This window comes from Pocillopora verrucosa, chromosome 4 (assembly GCF_036669915.1).
Source record: "Pocillopora verrucosa isolate sample1 chromosome 4, ASM3666991v2, whole genome shotgun sequence".
NCBI lineage: Eukaryota > Metazoa > Cnidaria > Anthozoa > Scleractinia > Pocilloporidae > Pocillopora > Pocillopora verrucosa.
In genome coordinates, this window is record NC_089315.1 from 13,730,030 (window position 1) to 13,756,741 (window position 26,712).

General features: G+C 37.1%; 1 protein-coding gene across 2 annotated transcripts; it reads right to left on the reverse strand.

Annotated features, from left to right (window-relative positions):
• Positions 1-11,679: 11,679 nt before the first annotated feature.
• LOC131793102 (sushi, von Willebrand factor type A, EGF and pentraxin domain-containing protein 1) lies at positions 11,680-26,182 on the reverse strand. Of its 2 annotated transcripts, XM_066166107.1 has the most exons (20): positions 25,955-26,182; positions 25,755-25,883; positions 24,655-24,828; positions 24,080-24,265; positions 23,457-23,642; positions 22,738-22,911; positions 22,279-22,458; positions 21,898-22,074; positions 21,273-21,440; positions 20,388-20,555; positions 20,055-20,234; positions 19,444-19,629; positions 18,717-18,884; positions 17,175-17,342; positions 16,842-17,009; positions 15,526-15,711; positions 14,795-14,962; positions 14,380-14,550; positions 12,914-13,081; positions 11,680-12,382 (listed from the first exon to the last, which is right to left on the reverse strand). In XM_066166107.1, exons 1-20 carry the CDS (start codon positions 26,028-26,030, stop codon positions 11,997-11,999), a joined length of 3,567 nt encoding a protein of 1,188 aa, XP_066022204.1. In that variant the 5' UTR covers positions 26,031-26,182; the 3' UTR covers positions 11,680-11,996. The 2 variants fall into 2 exon arrangements, with proteins under 2 accessions (XP_066022204.1, XP_066022205.1); XM_066166108.1 differs by lacking the exons at positions 11,680-12,382; positions 12,914-13,081 and adding an exon at positions 13,453-13,650.
• Positions 26,183-26,712: the final 530 nt, after the last annotated feature.

The window sequence follows — 26,712 nt, forward strand, 5'->3', positions numbered from 1 at the left end:
TAAAGAAAAGCAAGTTAGTCTCCTACAGTGTGTAATTGAATACGCCGTATTGTTCACCTTTATCAGGAGAAGGAAAACAAACTGTTAATTGTGTTTGACAGTTTCTGCTGACCTTATGCCAATTCCTTGTTTGAAGCCCTGTCACTTTCTTTTCGTGATCAAATGTCGATATTCTTGTTTTCCTTTGTAGAAATCAGGCAGATTATTCGAAGTGAAATCGAAAATACGACAAAAGCATTTTTTCTGTCATAATTTTACATTTTGCTCAGGCAGAGTTCAGTGGCACGTGCCTTTGCATATTAAACCAATAATTTACGGGAAAAAAAAGGATGCTGAAAGATGACGCATGACATCTTCTTTCAATTGGGGAGTACCGCGTTATTTATCTTCCAGCTTCAGCGCTGAGGGAAGTTTATTGAGCATTACATGTATGAGAGGTTACTTTTCTTCAGACATGTGCTTTTGAAATCGAGAACTTACTACTTGCACCTTTGTCAAAACTTGGTGTATGTTTAAATTATTTTTCGTACTCACCATATGTGACGCTCAAAAAAGGAAAATATAAAGGACGCTAAAAACCAATCTTACAGATAAGAATGATAAAAGAGACATTTTTTTCAGTTTATGCGCAAAGCCATTTCACTTCCTTTCAGCATATCTGTTGTTGTAATCACGAGGACTTACTTTCAACTGAGATTGCTTTAGAATGTCACTCAGTAAGATTATAATTTACTAATAGTCTCCACTTTCTTAGTTTGGAGCTCGCGTCATCAAGGAAACGTTGGCAGGCGATCGTGTGCGACTGCAGTGATGAACTAAGTGACCCCCCCTTGTAAAATAGCCGCCTTTGTTCTCTTTAGCACTCATTGAGATCATTTTAAGTACACCTTATTAAACTTAAGAAGCACATCATTATCCACAATGCCTATGACACGAAAGTTTTTTGCGTTCTTCTTTAAATTTTTCCAGGCATAAATCAATTTCGAGAAAAGGAAAATTTCAAAAAAATAAAACTCGGCTTTCAGTTCGGGCCCAAAAGTGCTTTAATTTTGTCTTAATTCGTAGAGTGGTAACGAGGTAGTGGGAAATAACTTTGAAAACTGTGAAAACCCTCAGTTGTCACTTAAAAATCTCTTACATATCCTGTAATTTTGTAATACTTATCGTTGAAATACCATAGAAATTATTTCCTACAGCGATATATACCATCCTTAAGCTAGCTTTTCCGAGATTGTGATGCATCGTACTCAAGTAATAAAGAAGAAATGGATGTTGTGAGTACGGTTCAGCCCTAAGAAGGAGAACCTTCCTCATCAAGAGAAGACTCCGACGAAGATTGACTGATACGGTTTCTCTCCTGCGTTGTTCAGGCTGAGATTTGAAAAACGAACTACGTTTTGGCCGCCAAATCGTTCATTCGATGCGCAAAAAACAGTTACGGAGAACTCGCTAAGCGCTACGGTCTATTACTATAAATTTTAAATACAAATATCAATCAGAAAACGAAATAAAAAATTTCGTGTTATTGGTAGTTGTGAACGATTGCGCCTGATCCAAGATCCAAGTTTCATTCATTTGCTTGCTTACTATTGATGTCTTCAATTCTAACATATTATATTGGCAAAATAGACGAGGTCATGATCTTAGCCATTACACGCCAGGCATGCTGTTATTTTACTCCCCTGAGCAGCCCCGTTACCACAGCTTTTGTCTTGTTCCTAAAATGAACAGTTCTTGTACAACCGGAGTTTCATGTGGAAGTCGCCTGGCTTTTTCTCATTGCACATGTAATGAAAACTAAAAGCATACAGGCATAAAGGTGAGCAATTTCTATCCATCAGCCTCTGGCTTTGCAAGATCCGCAATAAGTTGAAATTAGCAATGTTTTAAATTATTTTGAACCACTTCTGATCATAATATTTGTCACCTTTTTAAATGAGAAAGTTCCTTTAAAACAAGAAACCCATATCTCTTTCGAATAAATTATTATTTGCAAAGAACTCCGCTGTGCTTATGCCGTTACAGTGCTTATCCTTCAGGTCAGCTGTTTCATGTTACACACCAATTCCTTTTCGGCGCCACTTTGAAAAGTTGTATAACAAATTTAACAAATTTAACAAATAAATTCCAAGTTGCCGTGCGTCTGTTCAGTAATAGATCACAGAGGACGTCAAAATGTGGTAAGAACATCAGTGGCACACGAGGCACGTCCTCTGTGATCTGTTACTGAACAGACGCACGGCAAATTGGAACCTATTTGCTTTATATTATAAAGAATTAAAATATACGGAAAAAAAGTTCTAATGATGACATCATCTATACATCTGTCCTCCGATAGATCATAAGTGAGAACCAATCAGAATGCGTACATAACTGAGCTTATTATATAATAAATTTTCGTCGATTGCTAGAAATTCGTTCGTTTCATTTCCTCAAGAACACAGCAACAGAAGCATAAATAGTCTCCTTATTTTTGAGCGTTGAATGAACCAGAAGTGTGGGGTTTTTTATACCTGTTACAGAAAATATTCTGCGGATAACAAAAATGCTAACTGTACATACCTATCGTTGAACAAACCTGGCTTTTAGTTACCTGGCCATTTCAGCCCGAGAGGAGAGCACATTTTCGAACATTTGGGTCAAGCTAATGTGAGACAAGGTAGGTTTGGAGTTTCCTTTTAAGGAGGCATTCAACAACGTTATCCTGTCTTTGTATTAATTTGATAATGACTCAAGGGTGAATTGTAGTGCTCAGATTGAAAATGGACTCGAGAAATCGTTAGTTTAAGAGTAAAATACACGGAGAATGAGTATTTAGTGGAACAGTAGGTAAATTTACGTATCTTCGTGAGAGATTCTCGATACCTATCACACTGAACACCTGTACAGGTGTACAGGTGAAAACACACAATATCCAGTATCATATGATCAGTGTTAACATACAGTCAAGCCTTTATTTTGTATCAGAATCACTATGTAAACGTCCCTTTAAAGACTCCACGGGCGGGTGGCTTTATACAGTGTAGTTAAGAAGTGGTGCCCAACAATTATCAGGGAAAATTATCCGGGAGGCTCGGGTATGAATGCCATTGAAGCCTGAATATTTCTCAAGCTTTTTTTTTTTTTTTCTGTAGTTTCTGCACCTTCCCTTCCCCTGTGAGGAACATTTCTTTACTTATGATTTTAAGTGTCAAGTAACTAAAATAGGCTCGCACATTCATCCAAATTTAATATTATGCAGTATTGTCACACTGTTTTGTAGAAGAAACAAACATTAATGACCTGTTACACCTAGAAAGGAATTACCCCAGTAGTACAATTTAATTGTCGTCTTTTAATAGCTTATATAAGAAGTGATCTGTCACTAGAGTCCTCTGTAAAGCTTTTTCTAGTCATTGTTTTAAAGAGACGAATGATATTTTAAAGGTTTATTGTATGAGTAATATGGCGAGTAACCTTTTAATTTGTCAGTGATTAGGTAGATTTAAACACAGTTTTTTGAAGCAGCCATTGCTGCAGGATTTTCTTTTATGTATTTTATTTACCTTCAATTTAAATAAAGCATCAATGGTTTTTTCACTGTAAACAACAAAGAAATTGCATCACATGCATCTCATCACCTGATTGTCCGTGTCAAAGAGATTTAGTATACATTGTATACTATATTTGTTCTCTGGAGCTCAAATGTAGTGTCTCCTATTTATCCACTACTTAAGGGGGTTCTCATTCGTTCTATTGTCCATGCACACATATCGTAAATGGATTTATTTGTGAATTTGTGAAAGTAGATCAGAATAAAATTGGCAACATCATTGCTGATGAGGAACTACATTGTAGAATTACTGAAGAATATAAGTCAGCAATTAAAAAACACTTTATGGGAAATAGTCAGAAGACAAAAAACAATGAAAGTACTTGAGGGGCACCCATTTTACATTTTTTAAGTAAAAAGTAGCATCTGCAATGTCCCTTGCTGGTTTAGGGGTTGATATTGGTTTGCTGGATAAGCTCTAAGTTCTCATATGATAAGGAAGTAATCTTGGTATGCTGGCATAGCTCTAAGTCCTTATTTGAATGTTCACTGGTGGAGCCTCAGAAAACCAATCTAATATGACACATTTTGAATCTTTATTTTGAGTAAACTGTTGCTAAATTAGTTCTAGATAATTTATATTTTTCTTTCCACGTTAAAATTTTTAAGGCAGTAAATGATGTTGCAGCTGTTTGTACATCCTTGTCCCAGGAAAGTTTTTTTTATCAATTGTTACCTGAAGGCAAACAAGAAAAGATGTGTATTGAACAATTTTGTCTCCCTTCATAAAGGGCTTCAAGGTGCCATCGTAAGGGTGTGTTCTCAAAATCAATGCTTTGAATTTCCCCTCATGTGCAATCAATCCACTTCTCAGACACTAGGACTATACTTTGTCTATGGCAACCACATCAACTGTGCCATTAATACGGTAGATGATATTATCATCTGCATCATCAATTAAACTGCCCTTTCAGTGCGAATAGTTTGAACCCATGGGTATCATTTGATCGTGTTGTCTTATTATCCGTATGAGAGTAATCCTTTGTAAGAGTGTTGTTTGTAGTTAGCTGTAGTAACACACGTTTTTTCAATCTCAGCTGGATCATCATGATAGTTGAAAATGGCCCTTTTTGCTAACTTACCACGCGTTCGCGACAAAAACTGGAGCTTGCATTTCAAAAGCCGCGACGAATGGATTATTTTTATTATGATATATTAGGAATGCCTCTGAGCGAGTTTCGGCGAGATGCCTCACTGCTCAGTTATTTTGAATTTGTGAGAATCGACTGAAGGTCATCACTTTTTGAGGCAGTTTCAATTTTTGTCTGTTTACTCTGAAAAAAACAAACAAACAAACAAACAAACAAATAAAAAGACTAGCACACGACTTGCAAATAACTACTAAAAATGATGGTAACCTTGTGTGTAGTATTGCCTCGGCCGCGGCAACAAAAATCATTCTACTCGCCACGATATCTTGCCAAGTCTTGTCTCATAATTGTTCAATAACCAGCGCGGTTTTAAACACATTTTAGAGGTCAACTGAGCAGCCTTTACCACTCAACGGGTATAGTATTTTTTCACCTGAGGTCCTCTGCTCCTTATAGAAATAAAGAGAGGAAAACCCTATGCTCCTTAACAATGATTTCAACTTCACTTTTCCATTAGAAAAAGATGAAAAAAGGAAAAATTTAAGAGATCTTAATGTTGCATACTCAAGAAGTATCTTATTTCTTACAACAACGTGTTGGCTTCAGTTGGAAGGCGATCTCTCGATTTTGGCAGATTGAAGTTCCACAAATCCCCTTTGAACGATAGTCCGCCAGCACTGCCCCTCAGAGGTCGAAGATGGGGGATTTTTCAATACAGTCTAACCCCACTCCCATAAGGACGTAAAATATTTTGATTATTAGTTAAACATGAACTATTTGCATAACACTCCTTTAAATACTCGTACGTTTTCAAATTTGCTCTGTCATTCTTCACCATTTGTTCAATAGTATACTGAGTAGAACTTCTCGATTGCTTAATTTTTTCCCGTATTAAAGTTCCCTCTTGGGTCTGTTCCAACCACTATTATAGTTCCTTCAGGTCGTTGGCCGACCTTATTTTTTTCATTAAGAATTAGTGTGCCATCTTCCTTGAATATTTATGTTATGTTCCTGTGAAGACTTCCCACACGCGACGCGTGGCAGGCGCATAACACCCTCCAAAATATTTTCCTCCCTCTTTGAAGAGAACTGCGGAGCCTGGCACGATACGACCTGAAAAGAAAGGGACGCAAAATATAAGGCGAGAAAAATGAACGAAAATTCAATGTCAAAAAAATTGAAGTGATCCTCGAGTGTAACTCAGAACTGTTTCTCATATAAGGGCTTTACACGGTACATTAAACAACAATTAATGGCTTTACATGATACATTAAACAACAATTAATGCTCGATGTTCATTGTGATTTGGAAAAAAGACGTTTTAATCCCTACATTTGAGTCATAAAACCGTTCCATTTTAATTTGTAGATGTTTATCTAAACAGTGCTGGAGAGAGAACTAAAGGATCGATCCAATTCATTTATTAACCAAGTAGTATAACCTCGACGTGCTACGTTACATCCATATAATATCGGAGTTAAACAACTACAGATTCTCCGTTTTGTGAAAAGTCAAACTTGTAAGCAATAAGTAAAGAGCTTACATTACTTTTGTAAAAGAATGTGACTATACTATATGAATACCAATTTTCATATTTCACTTTATCACTCATCTACAAGCGAGGGCAAAAGATGATGGGAGATGAGAGAAATGTTACAGACGTCGACCGCCTCTTCCCTGAAAGTTCTGCCAATCTGTTTCTATTTAATATTGGAAAAAGCGCCTATACATATTCGGATATGTTAAACATTTTCCATATCTCGCCCTAGCTGAATAGTATAAAGTATAGCTGAATAAAGTATTAATGTCTCATAATCAGTTAATAGTTTTAGGTAGTCTCGTCGACTTCGAACCTGAAGTGAAGTAACTGTCATATAGGGAGTGCCGTATCACTGTTTCTAGGGTCTTTATACGATGCCTACCGTAACAGTAAATCAAAGAAGAATGTCTCTTGCTGACATAAATTTTGGCCATTTATTAGCTTAACTTTCGCAAAAACGCTCTCCGCGATCCTTTTCACCATGCACTCGCTGGGTCTTAATGGCGGTTAATTGTAAAACCGCCAAAAAGTCTAGCTGTTAGGCGTAATAAAATGACAAATTTTAACTGTTAGACGTGAAAAAAACTAGCGGAAAATTTTCCTTCTAGTCGAAAAGGAAAGAAGTTAACCGTAAGCCGTAAAAAAGCCAAACTTTCAACCTTCAGTCGTAAAAGACATCACCTCAACTTCCGAGTCACTTCCAACTTCCGATGCCTATACTTTTAGTTTCAAGTCAGCGGTTTAAGTAAAAAAGTTCTTTGGCGCCATTTTGAGTAGTTGTGTAGTCCACTTCTTCAGTGCAGTCGATGGACATTTGCTCGCTTCATTTCTTTAAGACCACGGCCAAACTGGCATATATCAAGTGCCGTGCTACTTTTGACCGTTTGAATGGACTTGAACTACGATTTTTTTTACCTATTTCGAGAAATATTCTGCAGATAACGTACACAACTGTACCTGTATTAAGGCCTGTCAATGGACAAACCTGGCTGTTAGTTAATTTTCGACCACTAGGGTAGGTTTTGAATTTTCTCTTTTGAGGGCTTTCGACACAATTATCTTTTCTTTTAGTTGATAATGACGTTTTCAAAGGTAAATTTTAGAACTCAAAGTTGAGTAAAACTCAAGAATTCGCTGATTTAACAATTAAGAAGCTCTAAACGAGTGTCTGCTTGCAAAGTACTTGTTTATGAAGAAAGATTTTTTTCGTCTCGTCACGAGCGTGGGACAAAGAAAAAATTCTGAGTCCCCATGAGGAATGGAACCTCAGACCTTCGGATTCCGCCATCTGATTCCCTGCCAGTGAGCCACAGAGACTCCAAGGTGAACGAGGTCTATTTAACAAATAGATTCCAAGTTGCCGTGCGTCTGTTCAGTAATAGATCAAAGAGGACGTCAAAATGTGGTAACACATGTATACAGGACATATACGGGTTAAACATTGCATGATATTGAGTGTTTCAGTATGCACATACAGTCAAACCTTTGTTTTCAGTTAAGGTCACCCCTGTAACATCACTTTTTAAGACTCCGCTGACTTGTTATAGCTAAAAACAAATGCTGCAGCACAACAATTTTGAAATCATCATTTCAATAGCTGATGTGAGCAGTATCTACATGTAGTAGTCTAAGAGTCCTCTGCAAAGCTTCTGCTGGTCATTGTTTGAAAGAAAGGAATGCTATTTTCAAGGGTTATTGGGTGAATAAAGGGGCAGTCACCTTACCAGTGATTAGATAGATTTATATACAGTTTTTTTAAACAGATATTGTTGCAGAATTTTCTTTGGTTTTACAAGGCTAAGTCACTGTAAATAATGGGTTTAGGTTTGTGAAACAGCAAACAGAAAATTGCGTCTCATAGCCTGATCATCTGAGTGTGTGTTTTTATGATGTGTTGTATTTATTTTCAGGGGCTCAAATGTAATGTCTTCTGTCTATCTTAGAGAAGGTTCCCATACATGATTTTTTTTGGTGTTTTTTTTTTTAATTAAAACTTGTTAGTATACATGCATTTGTCCATAGGGAGAGGACTGGCTGTTCATGCGCACGTGTAAATTAATTCATTTGTGAACATACAATGTACATCAGAATTAAACTGGTAGCTTTGGCACTAGTGTCAACCTATTAGATAGATAGATAGATAGATAGATAGACCATCAGCAACAACAGATAGATCATCAGCAACAGATCTAAGTGACTATATATTTTCCTCCAAAACAGTGAGCTTTCTGAACAATAGTTAGAAGTAAAAAACAATGAAGGTATTTTTTGGGGCTTTTCCCTGTCATCTTCAAGAAAGAATTTTTTTATTAACATGTCAAATTGCTTAAAGAGGTAATTTTGTTATGAGACTGGAACTTGATAACTTGAAAGTTTTGTTGGTGGAAATTCTGTAAAACATCAAATTTAACATTCTTCACTTGATTGAAACCTTCAGTCAATTGATTCAATGATCACACTCATAGGAAAATAGTTGTCTGAGTTTTCTAGATTACTGAATTCAATCAGAATTAATGTAAAGACTGAGTTTGAAAGATAGAGATTGATTGATTACTAAGGGTTTGACTGTCTACGGAAAGCAGGCAACTGATGACATAATGACAAGGCTTGACCTGCTTGCTAAACTTTACCCTTTGCTAGTTTTTCAATTCAGTCTTAAGGCTGAATGTCAATAATTTTATTTTGTTTGTTTATCTCTTGTTGTTGAATTACATGTAAATGTTTTTAGGGGGATAATCAGGGGTTAAATTACAGGGAATGTACAGTACATGGATTCTTCTGCAGAACCCAAATAAAACTTGTGACACCTTTCTGTATCCAGGACGACTACTGTACATGTGGTTTACACAGATAAAGGAGTATTTCTTGAAACATTAGGTTTTATCTTATACAATAACACATTTGTGGTTGATTCACTTTTATCAGATGTATATTTGATTGAAGTACAGTACAATGCTAATTATGTAATTGGTATGTTTGTTACCTAGAAACTGAATGCTCCTACCTACATGTTGAAACTGAAGAGGAGAAAAACTTCATCCAACCGTTAAACTCCTGAAGAACAAGACTCAGGCTGTCAACATGGAAGAAAGCTGAACTTACTTAGCTGACATTACAAAAGGTTGGTTTCCCACTGATATACCCCTTGTGGGACCAAAGCATTAGTAGCACTAACTTTTCCCGTTTTTTTTTTTTTTTTACTTGTCATTTATTTTTCTTTCGGTTTATCTTGGATATATAGGCAAAATATGGAGCTTTAAGTACAGTGAGTGAGTAAAACATGATTTTTACAACAAGGGAGAACTCTAATCACACCCACTTTTGTAAAGTCCTTTGGAGAATTTATTGGAGAAAATGAGCAGTCTCTTGTTGTTAGTTGAGGCAAACATTTTGACTTTAGTATAAAACTGTTAGCCCTTTGAACCTCAGATTGCGTAGCATCTAATCTGTGGTTAAAATATCTGATATTGTGATAATCACCCCTGAATAATAATCCCTGAGTCACAAAAATGTTATTGATCTTTCAAAAACATCAGCTGAATTCATTACCAGAGTCAAAAATAGCTTCCCTTAGCTTATTTACTCCGCCCGTGCGAGGAAAACTAAAGTGTGCGCGGGGTATATATTCTTTTGTTCACTACCATTCGTTAATTGGGTTGCATATCAAATTTGTCTTATTGTGAACCCTTGAAGGAGATCCTTACATATACAACATTATTTCTCCTGGCAATGAACCAACTGACGAGGAACTTCTCCAATTTATTACAGGAAAATATTCACCAGCTACTAAACAACTTGTTCTTGTTTTGTTTTGTCTTGTCTATTCAGGCCCTAATACAGAGCTTTTAGCAAAGTTAGGGAGTAAACCATGACGTTTACAGCAACTGGAAATCTGATTTCATTCACTTTCATAAATCCTGTAGAAAATGGGCGGTCCCTTGTTCCCAGTACAACCAACATGATTTTAACTCTAATGTAAAAACGGCTCAAAGTAGACGGATAGAAATCCGACTTTTGTCGTTTGGTTCAGAAGTTATACTTTTTCTCTCATATAACGAGCCGCCTTATCGCAGTTATTTCTTACATGAACAATGCCAAGAAGATGTAAGTCCTTGTTACCAGACTCTAAATTTTAAAAAATTGCCTTTTACAGTGAATGGTTTGAAGGAGTAACAATTCAATGTGTAGTCCGGATGAATCATCCCTCTAAGTTTCCCTTAAAGGGCTGTTATTGGTACTCCACTGTGGTATTGATAGACAATCTCAGCTGGATATATCACCCGTGTGGAAAAAAGGCCTTCGTTTGATTGTTTACCATGCGCAGGCGTTGAACTAAAGCGTCCAATTCTATCAGACACGAAGATAGGAACCTTGGCCCCTTTTACCACTCTTTTTGCAGATACGAAAACAACATTTTAATAGGTTGAAAATTGCACAATGTTCATTTTAATTTTTGAAAAGCTGCGACAAACGTATTTTTCTTGATTGTAATAGAGTTTTTACATCGCTTTATCTTCTCGGTGACAGATCTTGCTGGTAAGATCTAATTCTGGTAGGTGTTTTCTTTTTCGCTTGCTCAAACAATATTGTGAGGCTAGATAGGTAATTGAAAAAGTCATACGAAAGTGTATTTTTCTTGAAGAATGCTTCAGAAGCCAGCAACGGGGTATGCCCTTTCCTTGGCCCCCTTTCCTGAAATAGAGCTTCCTAAAACTGAATGGGGTTTCCGTTTGGCCTTCTTCGACCAATTTCGAGAAACCGGTTGCAACTCAATTTGACGAAGCTTGTATTTCTCACTAGTTTATTTTTTCAGTTCCTTCGCTGTATCCTGTTACTTCCTGTTGTAATAAAGTTCAGATATAGCGTGCGCTGTCATCTGAAACTTCAGATTGCAGATTGTGAACTTTGACGGTTTGCCATTTTTGACAGATTTAGTCTTGTTCAAACAATCAGATTATTTGAACCATTCTAACAAGGAATCTGATTGGCTTATTATAGCCTGCTTTATGAGAGTATGGAGCATGCTGACGACACTGTTTTTTGCTTTGGAATGAAAGTTTGCCTTGAAAATTGAAAGTAATGAGTGGGAAACAAATAGAGAAGCCAAATTGATTTCGCTCTATTCTGTTGTAAAGAAGTGTGGAGAAACACTCGACTTCGTGAGTTTCTCCCCACACTTCTTTCGCGCTCTAACCGCTTCCTGCGTGCTTTAAAAGAGAACAGAGCTCAGTCAAGGCTCTTCTATTTGTTAATTATTTTCGACTACATTAGTCTAACATTGCTCTGGCAGGGAGTCCTCAGAGAAAGATGTTGATTACCTGAATGTTAGTCACCATACGTAGTTGTAAACTGATTTTGATACTTTTTAACCGCAACCTACATGGCTGCTGGTTATTATTTACTTATTTATTTTCCACCACATATTAATTCATTCGTCACGAGAATTGCTTCAGTCTTGAAGATTTTATTTTGCATAAGGTTGAACAACTAATAATGGAAATGTAAAAAAAGCAAGTTTCTGTCTAATTAGTAAGTTAATAAAAGATTAATTCAATTTATTTAAATCTCTTAAAATACAATTTTAATAAATTCTTGATCATACGTATAGAACTATTCAGAAAAAAAAACAAGTATTGTAAATAACTTATTCTGATACATCTCAACCGCAACTTACACAGGCTACTGGCTTCTTTTTTTTTTACTTTTTCCAAGAAGGAAACACTTCATGTATCTGTTCTATTCTCAAAAATTTAGCAGTCCATTAATGTTTCATTTAATTAACATCTGAACAAAAAAGTGGACGAGAAACTAAGCGAACTCTTCTCAGGGGAACCACTTTTTCTTCACCATCGTCAAACCTTACGTACACAGAAGAATCATCAAAAGGGCCAGTCGTATTACCAGTTCGGTACCGCTTTCTGTCACTGAACTGATTGGCTATTACTGGCGAATTAGGTGGTACGTCCCCTATTGATGGCACTTTATCTATGATAAGCACCTCATCAGTCCTTGGGTAACTGCGCTTTTGCTCCCTGTTATAAACTAATGCGAAGTCTACACGTGTCGAGGTTATTCTTGTGATATTAGCTCGGTAGTAGTTGTTTGCACCCTTGTTCCAGGCCCAAAGTCCCCAAAATATTTCTCCAACCTGGACACATACTGAGGAACAACAGTTGACAATCAATTAAAAAAACTTAAGAAAAATTAAAATGCGCGTTATCACGAATTTGAGCAGAACTACTCTATATACAATCTCAATAACATATTTAACCAGCTCGGGCTATTTACAAGAACCATAGACCCTAGAACCTCTGATTAAAAAAAAAACTGATCCTGTAAATGAATTGAGGGGAAAGTTTCTCAAGAAACTGTGATGCTGTGTCTGGGGAGCATAAAAAGATAAGATAATTTGGTTTTATCAACTGAGTTGGCAATGTAAATTGGCCAGCCTAAAGAGTTTCTAAAGCTGACTTTTCGAGCGTTAGCCCTTCGTTAGGCCAATTTACACTGTTAACTCAGTTGGTAAAACCGAAATTTCAATATATTTGGATTCATTTTCTTTATTTTCTATTTTGCAATCGCTTCAACTGAAACGAATTGATCATTCTGAAAAGAGGGTCTAAGTGAGTGGCAGTAGTTATGTTCATATGTCGAAATTATCTTTATTATTTACGCCACGCTTAAACTTACTTTCGCACTCTGGAAATTGACCTTCCCATGCACCTCTTCTGCAGGTTGAAAAGGGTGAGCCTCGTACCTCGTAGCCTTTATTGCATTCAAACTTGATCACAGAACCGTCGCTGTAATTTCTTCCAATAACTCTTCCGTTTTTGAGTATTCCTGGTTTGTTGCATAAACCTTTAAAAAAATAAGCATTTGAATAAATACAAGAACAATCAGGCAGATTATTATATAGGCATTGACGAGCAAAGAACATTAGGTGAGAATCAATGAAAGAAAATTTAGTTGACGAAGGAGTTAAACCAAGTCTTAACATATACGTAAGACCGCAATCAAAAAAATCAAACGTTATAATCCGGACAAACTATTGGATGAGGCGAAGGACTAATGAGAATTGAATTAAAGTGATACTGTCAAGTATTTACTTAAATGGCGATGGATTATTCCTGTGCCACGTTATCGCTCTACATAGCTTGATGACGGCAAATTAGGGGGAGTTAGTAAGCTTCTTTCAAACTATTTCTTTTTTATAAAAAGAGAACACTATGTATCAAGTAGTATGTTGCTCGCACCAATCAGATTATTGCATTAGGTATGTATCTCGCACCTAGCAGATTGCCGCATTAGGAGATCACAGCATTGGGGCCTGCTTGTGCTTATACCAATGAGAGACACTCCAAAGAACTGTGAGCTCATCTACCCAGTGTACGGGTGCATATCCTTCGTAAGGAGTTCGCCGCTATGATCTGTTAAGGTTAAAAACGTGTTTTGTGTACCGTTCCTTCGCTAACGACGCACAGGCCGTCAGCTAATACGAAATTATGGGTAGAGCGTTTGATTTGGAAGGCCTAGTTTTGCTGACTCGGGTAATAAGTGTATTTGCATAAAGCATGTTTGACCGATAATCTTGTTTTTGCCTTGTCATTGCTCTTTTGGCGAACGTTGAAAATATCGACTGCAATGTGAAATATCTGTTTCTTTGCTTTGAAACAGTTCTCCATGAATTACATTTTGTGTTTAAACGGTATTTTCCCAAAACAGTTTCGTGTTTACTTGTCACTGTGAATTAGACTTTCTCAAATATCCCATTTTCCAGTAAATAACTTAAATTTTATGTCGAACTGCTACCCCACTGAAAAAAGAAACAAAAGAATTTGAATGCCGTTGTTAGTTATTCTCACGTGTTTAGACGTTTTCTACCAATCATATTCGCTTTTAGCTTCGTTGGACTTCACCCTATCACGTGTTAATTCCTTGTAAACAACCTGCATTTTATAACCTATAACGGCGCACGGCGCAAAGTCCAGATAGGCAACAACCAAATAAGCCTACGTTATTATGTAGTACGTATTTATGTTTTGTAACTGATACAATCACGGAAATAGCGGGGTTGTGCAAACGATTAAGAATCCGTAATTATCTTCCGCAATAACAAAAATTGCCAAATATGTACTATTGTCAAGTATTCTACTCACTTTGGCAACTTGGACGAACTGAATCCCATTTGCCGTCGAGGCATGTCAATCGAGGATTTCCCACTAAACTGTAGGTCTGATTAGTACATTCATATGTGACTACTTTCCCGTGAGAAAAGTCTCTACCACTTCGGTTTCCACGATCAATATATCCAGGGTCACTACACGATGCTACGAAACAAAAGACAAAATTGAGATGAACAACTGTTTCTGCTCCAATTTCTGCTCCAGCTTTTTTGCATTGATATCTGCCCCGTCTGTGCTCCCGTAGCAATGAGTATTCGAAGGCTGCTATTTGCCAAATTTGTAGCTACTAACAATGATTTTCCTCTTTCTGCTTCTGTACTAACGGGTATTCGGAGGCTTCTAATTGTTAAATGTGTAACTATTAACGACGATTTTCCTTCTGACTAACCTCTGCACACTGGAGGGTTAGGGTTCCATTTTCCATCGTCGCACGTCAATGTGCTTCGCCCCTCAAGGGTATAATTTCCATCGCATCGATAGCTAACAGTTTTTCCATGGCCAAAGTCTTTACCAGATACTCGTCCGTTGCGTATACTCCAGGGACGCACACATGAAGCTACAGTAGTTAGCCAAATGAAAGACATACGAAGAGATCAATATCATTTTCACTGGTCGCTGACAGGCTGGAGGTTCCCTATCATCAGTTGACTCACGTCATGTTTCATGTGTATAATGGGAACAAATCCTTTATGCATGTGATTCAGAGAGGTGGCTACCTCAAGTAAGGGATGGGTCACATATGCAATCTCTATACACCTTATTGGTTCTTACTTCAAATATGTTGGAGAATAGACGCACAGATAACGTCACCATCAGCAACGATTTGCATTTTTTATCATTAAAAAAAACAAAAAAGATTCCATGTTGCCGTGGGTCTGTATAGTAATAGATCACAGAAAATGTCAAATTGTAGTAGAACATGAGTGACAGCATCGTTTATCTGTTATGTTTATAAGTTTTGCCATTTTGCGACTTTCCCAAAGATTTCCAACGGTAAAATATCGTTGACATTTTAGAAAGTAAGCATTCTGTTGCAAGATGAGCTTTTAAGTGTTTTGTAGCTAACAAAGTCTCTTAAGTGCTCACCGAATACTTGTTCTTAGATAAATCGTCACAGACCTTTGCATTTAGGAACATCACTTGTCCATCGACCATTGTCACATTCCTGAGTACTACTTCCCTCCATGGTGTAAGAGGCGAAGCAGTCGTAAGTGATTTTTTCGCCATGCTTAATCATTTCTCCTATAACCAGTGGGCGTTTAAAGACATAACCGTCACGAAGTTTTCCCGAAAATCTGCAACGAGCTGCAAATAAGAAGTCAAAAAAATGTAACTCCTTGTCTCTTACTACTAACTAAATACACATTTTGAGAAAAAATGTTAGTGACATGTGGGAGAGATGTCTTATTATTAGAAACTTGGATCTGATGGTTATTATAGATTGCCTTTTCAAGGTTGAAACAAAGAAACTTTGGTGTTCGCGTCTTTTTCGTGGATGAGGTGAGAGTGGAGTAATATCATTTTAATACAATATTTTTTGTACGTTTTAAAAAAATGTACTAAAACTTCTAAATTCTTAACCAGTTTAATGGTGCCTTGACGTGTTCCTTATATTAGTTATCAAACTTGTAGTTTAACATCACGCGAACCATTTTTTTTCAGTAATTATTTAGCCTCCCAAATTTCTTTGAAATTGGTGGTGGACGAATCAAAAATACGTTGGGAACAGTTTTTGAGAGCATATTTGCATACAGGTGTAAATACCGCTAAAATGAAGTATGTTTTACGGTAGTTCCGTTCTTATGATATAATTGCTATGTTTTTTTGTTTTTTTTTCAGGGAAGCCGCATTAGTTGTAAAACCTTAGGCCTTGAACAAATATCGATGATGAAAAACTGAACCGTTGAGCTTAAAACTATTATTATGATAAAAAAAATACCAAAAACGAAAAGGCTAAAACTACTAATAGAAAAACACTTAGTGTAAAAAATAGCATGGATATGAGCTCCTTTCTAAAAACCAATAGCGTCGTGGTCTTTCATCTTATTTTTTTCTAAAAAGGGAAATGAGCGCATTCTGGTTTCATTTTGAAGACTACTGTAATTTTCCTAGGCTGCTAGCCATGCTTGAACATTATTTCGCTCAGTATTTCTCCAGCATACTGTCAAGCTTTAGCCCTAAAAATGTCTTTTTCTGCAGATTGTCCCTTCTACTGTACCATTGAAATATTTATTATTTAAAAACGTTTGTCTTTGCAATGCAAAATTTAGAAAAGGCAAAAACTATCATTACCATATTTATCGGAATGTTGTATCACTGCCCCACAAGTATAAAAATACTCTTGTGTTTAACTCATCTGTCATGCGAAGTACGTTACGAATGATTCATATGGGTATGTTAGGTCACCTCTCAAAACATCTCACATTGCATCGCACCTTTACATATTGGGACGTCACCGCTCCAAACTTTGTCCTCACACCGGATTGTGTCGTTTCCTATTAAGTCGTGGTTTTCGTTGCACTTAAAAGTGACTGTACTACCATTCTTGAAATTTTTGCCACGGCGTATGCCGTTAGTTAGATGACCTGGATCTGGACACACGGCTATATTAAATAAGAGAGATAGGAAAAACAGGGAAGCACATTGGAGAGGAAAAAATAGGACAGAGACATTAATCCTAAGCTATGAAAGAAAAATGTCATTACACTACAACGGTTTCTTTCTATAAACTGGAGTTAAAAAAGAAACATTTCCAAACATTTTCTCACCAACGCATTTCGGGAGATTGTCTCTCCAAGTGCCATCGTTGCACTGAATCTGTGTTTCGCCCTCAAGCTGATAATTTTTATCACAGGAAAACGATACCCAAGAGTTGTGGCGTAAGCCCTGTTGCTGTCTTTTGCCATTAGCAGGTGATCCTGGATCTTTGCACGATGCTAAAAGAATAAGAATTTCAAAGCTCGGTTGCTTGTTTGAACCAGTGATAAATATTTTCAGTTAATCTGTGCATGTATTGGATGTACCGTCTAAAGAACAGTCACATGGGTTGCAACAGGAGAATATCAGTTGTTGTTTATTTCTCAGAGTGCACGGGAACGAATCCTGCAATCTGATGGGTTCTTAGCACGGTCAGTATTTTCCTATCTCTGCTCACGGGCACAGTAACACTTTCGTGAGTCCCTGAGTACATCACTATCTTCGTTACCATCATAAAGACATCTCATTTAAATAACTTATTAATCCTCTCTTTTCTCTCTCTCAAATCACTTTGGTTGACTGAAAAATATTGGTTTCGAAATGAATTTCTATTACGCTAAAGTGTCATTAAACCGTCTAAAATAAATTTCAGTCCTTAACAAAAAGTACTTAAAAATTTAAAACGTGAGATATTTGGTTACAATTGAATTAATCGATGGAGCTTTCATTCATTTAAGATCTGAATTCTCTCAAACAGTTTGTTCGCAGTGAAAGGGCCATCGAAGTTTTCAAATGCGCTTTCGGTGGGTCTTTCCAAGTCTGTTCAATTGGGATATTTGTACGGTAAATTGCACCACAAAAGCCGAAGGGATTAAATGAGAAAAAGCTGCATCAAATCCCCTTGTGTCTCGTTGAAGTGGCTCATTCGAATTTAGCTTTTGTGAAGGAAAGACCAGATTTACACACGCTATTGCAGCAAACAAACGAGCAAATTCTAACAACTTCAAAATAAAAAAATTTGAATTTACTTACGATTGATTTCCTTACCATTTACTTACTGAGAGGAGGTTAATCTTCGTACATCAATTAATCGTTGATGAGAGTGAATAATACATTCCGTACGATCATTGACTGTTTTTGAAGAAAACATTGCCGTGACCGTCCTTACCAAACTAGTTTCGTTGTTTTTCTAAGTGTACATACGCTTTTTTTTCTTACGCGCTCCCTAATTGACAGGTGTCAGATTGTGACAGATACTTGTACAAATAATATTTAAAAGTTTGACTGGAAGCCTTTTAGATCACCTTTATCACTACGCAAATGAAAATGTTTCAGTGAAGCCTCTCTCTTTAATTTGCCCTCAGAGGGCACAGTTTTTCCCAATAGGGACCTCCCGGCTGGCGAATATATATATATATATATATATATATATTTTTACAATGATATCTGCCCCGTCTGTGCTCCCGTAGCAATGAGTATTCGAAGGCTGCTATTTGCCAAATGTGTAGCTACTAACGATGATTTTCCTCTTTCTGCTTCTGTACTAACTGGTATTTGGAGGCTTCTAATTGTTAAATGTGTAACTATTAACGACTATTTTCCTTCTGACTAACCTCTGCACACTGGAGGGTTAGGGTTCCACCTTCCATCGTCGCACGTCAATGTGCTTCGCCCCTCAAGGGCATAATTTCCATCACATCGATAGCTAACAGTTTTTCCATGGCCAAAATCTTTACCAGATACTCGTCCGTTGCGTATACTCCCGGGACGCACACATGAAGCTACAGTAGTTAGCCAAATGAAAGACAAATTAAGAGATCAATATCATTTTCACTGGTCGGTGACAGGCTGGAGGTTCCTTATCATCAGTTGACTCATGTCATGTTTCATGTGTACGATGGGAACAAATCCTTTATGCATGTGATTCAGAGAGATGGGTACCTCGACTAAGGGATAGGTCTCGTATGCAATCATTATACATCTTTATGGTTCCTACTTCAAATATGTTGGAGAATATACGCACAGATAACGTCACCATCAGCAACGATTTGCATTTTTTATCATTAAAAAAAACAAAAAAGATTCCATGTTGCCGTGGGTCTGTATACTAACAGATCACAGAAAACGTCAAAATGTAGTAGAACATGAGTGACAGCATCGTTTATCTGTTATGTTTATAGGTTTTGCCATTTTGCAACTTTCCCAAAGATTTCCTTAAAATATCGTTGGTATTTTTGAAAGTTAGCATTCGGTTGCAATAAGAGCTTCTAAGTGTTTTGTAGCTAACAAAGTCCCTTAAGTGCTCGCGAAATACTCGTTCTTAGATAAATCGTCACAGACCTTTGCATTTAGGAACACCACTTGTCCATCGACCATTGTCGCATTCCTGAGTACTACTTCCCTCCATGGTGTAAGAGGCAAAGCAGTCGTAAGTGATCTTTTCGCCATGCTTAATCATTTCTCCTATAACTAGTGGGCCTTTAATAACATAACCTTTAAGAGGTTTTCCTGAAAATCTGCAACGAGCTGCAAATAAGAAGTCAAAACAATGTGAATCTTCGTCTCTAGCTACTAACTAAATACACATTGTGAGAAAAAATGTTAGTAATATGTGAGGAAGATGTCTTATTATTAGAAACTTAGACCTGACGGTTATTATAGATTGCCTTTTTAAGGTTGAAATAAAGAATCTTTGGGTTTCGCGTCTTTTTCGTGGATGAGGTGAGAGTGGAGAAATATCATTTTATATACAATATATTTTTTTTTATGTTTTAAAAATGCACAAAAAATTTCTAAATTCTTAACCAGTTTAATGGGTGCCTTGACGTGTTCCTTATCTTAAGCTATTAAACTTGTAATTTAACATCATGCGAACCATTTTTTTCAGTAAGTCTCTCTGATGAATCATGACTGCTTAACTATCAGCATAATTATATACTAGAGATGCTCACCTTTACATTGAGGTACGCTGGGTTTCCATACTTTTTCAACGCAACGAATTCTCCTATTACCAATCAAGTCATAACCATTGTCGCAAGAGAACGTTGCTACATCTCCGTCGAGGAAAGGGCCGGCAAGAAATTTCTTGTGCAATTTCCCTTTATTCGGATTTCTTGGTGTGTGACAAATGCCTTGTTAATCGCAGAAGAATTGCAGTTATTATCTTAACAGTGCAATTTAGTTTTTGCAAACACGAGAACACAGCAACTATTAGCAGATATTACAGTTCTTAACTTAAGATTGCAATTTAGTTTTGGCGAACACAAGAATCAAGCTATCCTAACCTTTGCAGACTGGAAATGGTTTGTTCCATTTTCCATCATTGCATGTGATCGGGGAAGTACCGACTCTTTGATAGCCAGAACGACAAATGAACTTTACAGATTGTCCATGTCTAAAATCTCTGCCCCGCAATCCTCCGTTTGGAGGTGCAGCAGGTTTGGCACATGGTGCTATGGAGTCAAAGCAGTTTCGAATTAATAGGAATTTACCTGTTTATCATCATCGTTATACTTTAATGTAATGAATATACAAATGTAAGCAACTATTATTTTGAAAATGAAGACATACTATAGTGCACTGGAGAACTTCTCTGTAAATCGTGACATTAGTTGGAATACAGTAGAAACTATAGCTGAAATGGCTACTTTAAAGTTAGTTAAGCTCCTTTTTTGAATATGGTAATTTACTCATAAATGATTTTATAGGGATACTTAGTGCGGTTTCCTCTTTACAAAAATATATTGTATGATGCATCAAAGCAACCAAAACATTCCTATTTATTGCTTTGATAATGGTATCATACAAATTTCCGATCATCACTTTGAGTCCCTTCTCCAATGCCGGAAGTTAACGTAGCAACCCTACATTCACTGTGAATAGGCCCGAGAGCAGTTGTATACTGATTTTGATTCAAGGTTCATCGTCCTATGGACGGTGACGTAGGTGCCACGAGTTTCCTGCTTAGTTGCATTGGTTTTTTAATTAGTTCAGTAGAGAAAGGTCTTTGGGTAGAAAAAGGTCATTAGTCTCCTGTTTGGAGCACTTGGGGTCAAAAGAGTATTTCTCTAATTTGTTGTGGAACCCGTATAGCTACTGACCTAATTTGATATCGATGTGTTGATTAAAAAAACGTTTGTGGCTTGTTAAGAAAGTCAATCAAAACTTACCGCGGCAACTCGGCATCTTGTTACTCCACCGGCCGTCTGAACATGTGCTCGTTTGCGCACCCTCCAAGACGTAATTGCTATTACATGAATATGATACTTTTTGGCCGTGACTAAAATTGTTGCCAATCTTATGACCATGTAAAAGAATGCCAGGATCTTGGCAAGAAGCTGTTTGGAAAAATATAAAATCAGTGAGAGAACTCAATTACGCAAGAAAGACGCTACAGTTGTAATCGGCAGCATGTAATTAATCGTCGCTTGATCCGTCAAGTGTCCCAAGTTATGGTCCTATTTAATCCAACATGTGGCGCGTTAAGGACTCTTATTTTTCGTTTCAGTTAACTATTTAAAGTACATGACATATTGAATTTTTTTTTTAAGGGATGCCATTAGAATGCTTCGTTGAAGATCTGAGAAAGAGTCTGGATTTGTTTGATTCAAGGTAATTATATGATGAACACATTTAGAATTAAAAAAACCTTCCTCAGAGAGGGTTTTCTCCGTCCAGAATTTTATAGTTGAGGATTTAAGCTTTTAATCTTTCCCGTGATTATTACCAGGGTTGGGTGTGTAGGAAAGGGCGAGAAAGTAAGTCTGTTTAGTAATGTCATGAAGTAACTCTAACCTCGACATTGCGGAACAGCAGCAGTCCATTGTTTGTTCGTTCGACAGTAAGTGATGTGCTTCCCTACCAGAGTGTAACCTCTGTTACATTTAAATTCCACAGACCCACCATACACGAAACCTTTGGTTACCATCTGTTTTCCATTTTGGGGTGTCCCAGGATCTCCACACTGAACAACTGCAAAGATCAATTGGTCAGTCTATCAATCAATTAATCTTTTGACCAGTCAATCAATCCGTCAGTCAGGCAATCAGTTCGTCCGTCTGTCAGGCAGTCAAATTGGTAAGGTTACAATTCTATAGCAAGCAAATACTATTATTGAAATATTAAAGTTGATCAACTTGGGATTTTTTTTAACTTTTTAATTGAAATCTTACGTACTTTCGCATGTTGTAGGAGAGCCACTCCATGTTCCGTCCCTTTGGCATGTCCTTACTCTTGACCCTTTCATCTCGTAACCTGTCTCTGTGCAGTCGAATACTATTCTATTTCCATAGGTAAACGCTACTTGCTCTATTATATCCCCATGATCTGGCTTTTGCAAGGAGCCACAATCCGCAACTTCCGAAAAACAACAACAAACACAAATCCAATGAATGAATAGAAAAGCAAAAAAATAATCTCTCAACTCAAATTTATTTCATGTTTATCAAATTTCTTCAACGCATTATAGTTAAACTTTCTACTTATTCCCGTAAGGACAGAGTGCGTTTTCTTATCGCGTTTGAGTCCTATTAAGTGGAACCAGTATTTAGCGGTCCCTCCGCCATACCCCATTGGGTGACCGTTGTTGTCGCGTATGGAATATGATCTTAACATTTAGAAGATAAAATATCTTACCTTCACAAATAGGGTCTTTATCGCCCCATTTCTCGTTAGCCTGGCATGTTCTATAAGATGGTCCTTTAAGATTGTAGCCTTCATTGCACTCGTATCTGATCTTTTCTTTAAAAGAAAAGACGTATCCTATGATCTTTCCGTTAGGGATATCGTTTGGGCGGCCACAGCTTTTAGCTAATGAAATTAATAAGAAACTTAATCAAATTCTATTTCTGTAAATGATTTTAAATTCCAATCATACAACTGCATGTTCGTTTTTTACGATGTGATCCATTTAGATTTAAATTGCTGGGTAGTTTTGCCACAACGCTGAAAATCAAATGAAGGATACCATGGAGTGAAAATGTAAAAAAAAAAAAAAAAAAAAATTCAGCGGGATCTTACTGTAGGAATTTTTCAAATCGTTAGGAAGGTTAAATTTCCAAAGAGAACAACCAAACCAACAATTTATCCGTCTTTCTTGTAGCCTGCTTCTTTTCATCTATAGGGTTAAGAAAAGAGAGTCGACTCTTTCTTTTTTTTCTTTGGTATTTGTTTTTCTAAGCTAGAATGCACTTAAAACCATGCATGTGCATCAGTGCTCAGTGAAAATGCGTTACTCTTAAATCGCTCAATTATGACCCAAGGATCTGGCGTTCGATTTGAGATATTTTAGTAACTGTGTTTGGGGAGTCAGCACGGATTGAGATGCAGGGTAACTCTAATCAGACTAAACTCACGTGAGCAAGTGATGCCTCCACTCCATATGTTGCCTTTCTTACATTGGTAAACACCAAGTCCTGACTTAAAATATCCTTCCTTGCATTTCAATAGCACTCTGTCACCGTATTTGAATTCCCTATCCATTGACCGTGGGTAGATAACAGCAGCTTCGTCTGGGATGTTCGGCTTGTCACATAAGGGAGCTACACAGAATTATAATTAAAGACCACATGATGCTATCATTCATAGAGATTCAAACTTATTTGTTATAGAGCTATTGTCTTAAAAATAGTAACAAAAAGTATTCGCAAAGTGACATTCATATAAAAAACATGGAAAGAAATCATAGAACAGAGAAAAGGGAAATCAAAAGGAGCTGGTGAACGAACAAATAATTAGAGGACTGATTAACTTCGAGTTTCTATCCAAGTCGTGATCACAAGACATACTTAAGAAGTGGACAAATCGAGAAAATTTAGCTGCCCATTAACTCCTTTGCGAATTATAAAAAAAAATTGAGTACATCAAGGTTAATTTGATGTATAAACTCACCAACGACCGCGATTAATTTCTTTCAGCGGTTCATTTGATGACCAAGCATAGTTAAGTATGAGGAATGAATCCCGAATGAACTACTCACGTGAATGGATGCATTTTGGTTTTGGAGCACTCCATTGTCCGTTTTCCTGGCACCTTATTCGGGGAGTTCCTACCATTTTATACATAACATCATCATAACACCAGAAATGAATTAACTTCACGCCCTTACTACGTTCAGTTCGTCTGTTTCCAAAAGAGATTTGCCCTGGATCCGGACAATAGGTTTCTGTCGAGAGCGAAGAAATGATCCAACATTTATGTTGAAGATTTAAGAACTGAATTATTTGCTTTACCAAATGACTTTCAGTGAATGAACAAGCGTTGGCGAAAATATTACTTCACCAAATTTTACCTTAAGAAACGATTAAGAATGACTGAAATAAACAACGAATAGGCCAAAGATAAGCGAATGCATAAAATGTGAATAAATGAACGCACGGACGGATAAATTGTAAAGTTGTGACAGTGCCGTGGGAAAATTTTTTAAAAAATTTAAAAAAGGCTGTCCTGAGAAAGGATTTTAAACGATTTAAATATGGATGGCTGGATAATCGAAAGGATGCCCAGGTTGATAAATTTTTAGAACACGCATTGAATTCGATGCATCATACTTACTGCATCTTGTTTTTGTTCCATCCCATTTTCCTGTAGCTCTACAAGTTCGTTTTGCTGAGCCGCGGAGTTTATACGGTTTCTTACACTTATATGTCACCACGCTGCGAAAGTAGCTGCCGTTGCTGAAGCTGGAACGACCATTTTTTACCTTAGGTAATTTTTCACATCTAAGGTCTACCGAAAAAAAGCAGTGAAATTAGAAATTTGGGCATTCGTCGTCCTTTTAATTTGTTGATGCGATACTAGGAACAAAATAATTTTATGATAAGGAGTCTATATCTTTTTGTAGACGTGCATTTTTCCAATGGAAGGTTTGATGGCGTAGTTCCTCATTAATAAGTCCTGGGGTAACAATGCTCTCATACGAGCGGTCAGGCCTGATTCAGTGAGGCTTGCAAGTGGTATAATCTACCGCGCTAAATAATCCTACCGGGCATATTCACTAATTCTTCTTTTAATACATCTCCACAAAATAATCTGAAGAACTAAGTATAGGTAACTGTTCCCAGGAGGCAAAAATTTGGTTACTTATCTGTTGATTAAGATATCACACCTCGCCTAAAAACGTAATAGAAATTTCTATGTCGCTTTCGTTAAGTCACACCAGTGGCTAGCTCGTCACGAAAAATCTTGATTATCAAATTGCGTGACGCAAACGGGGAAATATTGTCTTATCAAGAGTCCTTGTTAATAGATACGTTTGATTAGATCACATAGAACTGCTCTCTTAGTATAATGAAAAACTGAGGACATATTGGTTCAGATTAAACGTAATCTTCGTCGTGTTTCTTGTTTGCGTTTTTTCTTGATGTTTGAGAGATATCTTGCTGTTATCTCTGAATGAATTACAATTTCGTAATTACAATAGATAATTATGTTAATGTCGTGTAACCATAAAGATATGTTCTCTAGACAGAGTTCTCAAATGTCTATATGCGTGTACTTCTCTCAAAAAGCGCTTAAATACATCAAATACATCACACATACAGTAAAGCCAAGAAACAAGACACGTCCATATATCGTTGGTTCAGAATTTTCCTTTTATTTTCTAGAAATGTTCGTACAAAGTCCTGTAGACGAATGCAATCATATACACTTACTGTTTTTAACGCAAATCATTCCACAGTCTCCATCACACAAACATTTTCTATTTCCTCGGCAATCTCCGTCAGTCGAGCAAGTCTTGCCACAGAATCTCACGTTATTTGTTCTGGGGCAGCCATTAGAGCCTATGAAAACGAGAAAGTCGATTAAAACGAAACTGTAAAGATCTTCATGTATATAATGAACGCATATTTACCACTCTGCTTTGGGTTGCCCTCAATGACTGGATAACAGCAAAGGAAAATCGCCCCTAAGAAAAGTGTGTTCCACATTGATCTATATATCGGTGCGAATTTTATGCGTTATCAGCCTCCGTTCTGACGCATTACTGAAACGCTCCGTCAAAATGAGTTCCTCATGTTACGGTCAATTTTTAATTCGTGTCAGCTAAACAGGAACGTGCTGTTGTAGCTCAACCGGAAAATGATATCATTACTAAGAAATGGCTATTTTCTTTCACAGCTGGATATTTTCCAAAGGCGGCACGGTCTTGTCTATTAGGCTGTGGCAGTTGTCGGAAAAAAAATGAGAGAGGAGAGGGAAGAATTATGTACTCGTGGTATGAGAGTCAGTGAATTTCGACAGAACCTCACCGTAAGCCTCTATAAAACTATAACCACTCCTCCGGGGCACGATTTTGAGGCGCGCGAGCCAAGTCAACACGGTCACGCACTGCTCTGTTGACACACGCTAAGGTAACGCGCGTGGAGGGGCAAAATACTGATATTGATATCGCTGAAACCCGTTTCTCGAAAGTTCCAGTAATGTTACTGGCCCTGAACCATATTTTGAAACCGAAATCTACTCTGGGAAAAGTAGTGCAATTCATTCTATCTATTTCGCCAAGATTAGTTTAGTGGAAACACGATCCTGACTGTAATATGGTTGCCTCACACAGGTCAGGAAAATTTTAATGGAAAATAAAGTTCTTCAATGTCAGGGAAAAGTCAGAAT

What these genes read in the sequence shown, in the direction of transcription:
- LOC131793102 (XM_066166107.1), bottom strand. Translation starts at nt 26,030, where the DNA reads ATGTGGAACACACTTTTCTTAGGGGCGATTTTCCTTTGCTGTTATCCA. An exon ending in ACCATTTCCAGTCTGCAAAG is followed by an intron (nt 20,235 to 20,387) that starts GTTAGGATAGCT and finishes GCGATTAACAAG; the next exon opens with GCATTTGTCACACACCAAGA. An exon ending in TGATGTTCCTAAATGCAAAG is followed by an intron (nt 14,963 to 15,525) that starts GTCTGTGACGAT and finishes TAACTACTGTAG; the next exon opens with CTTCATGTGTGCGTCCCTGG.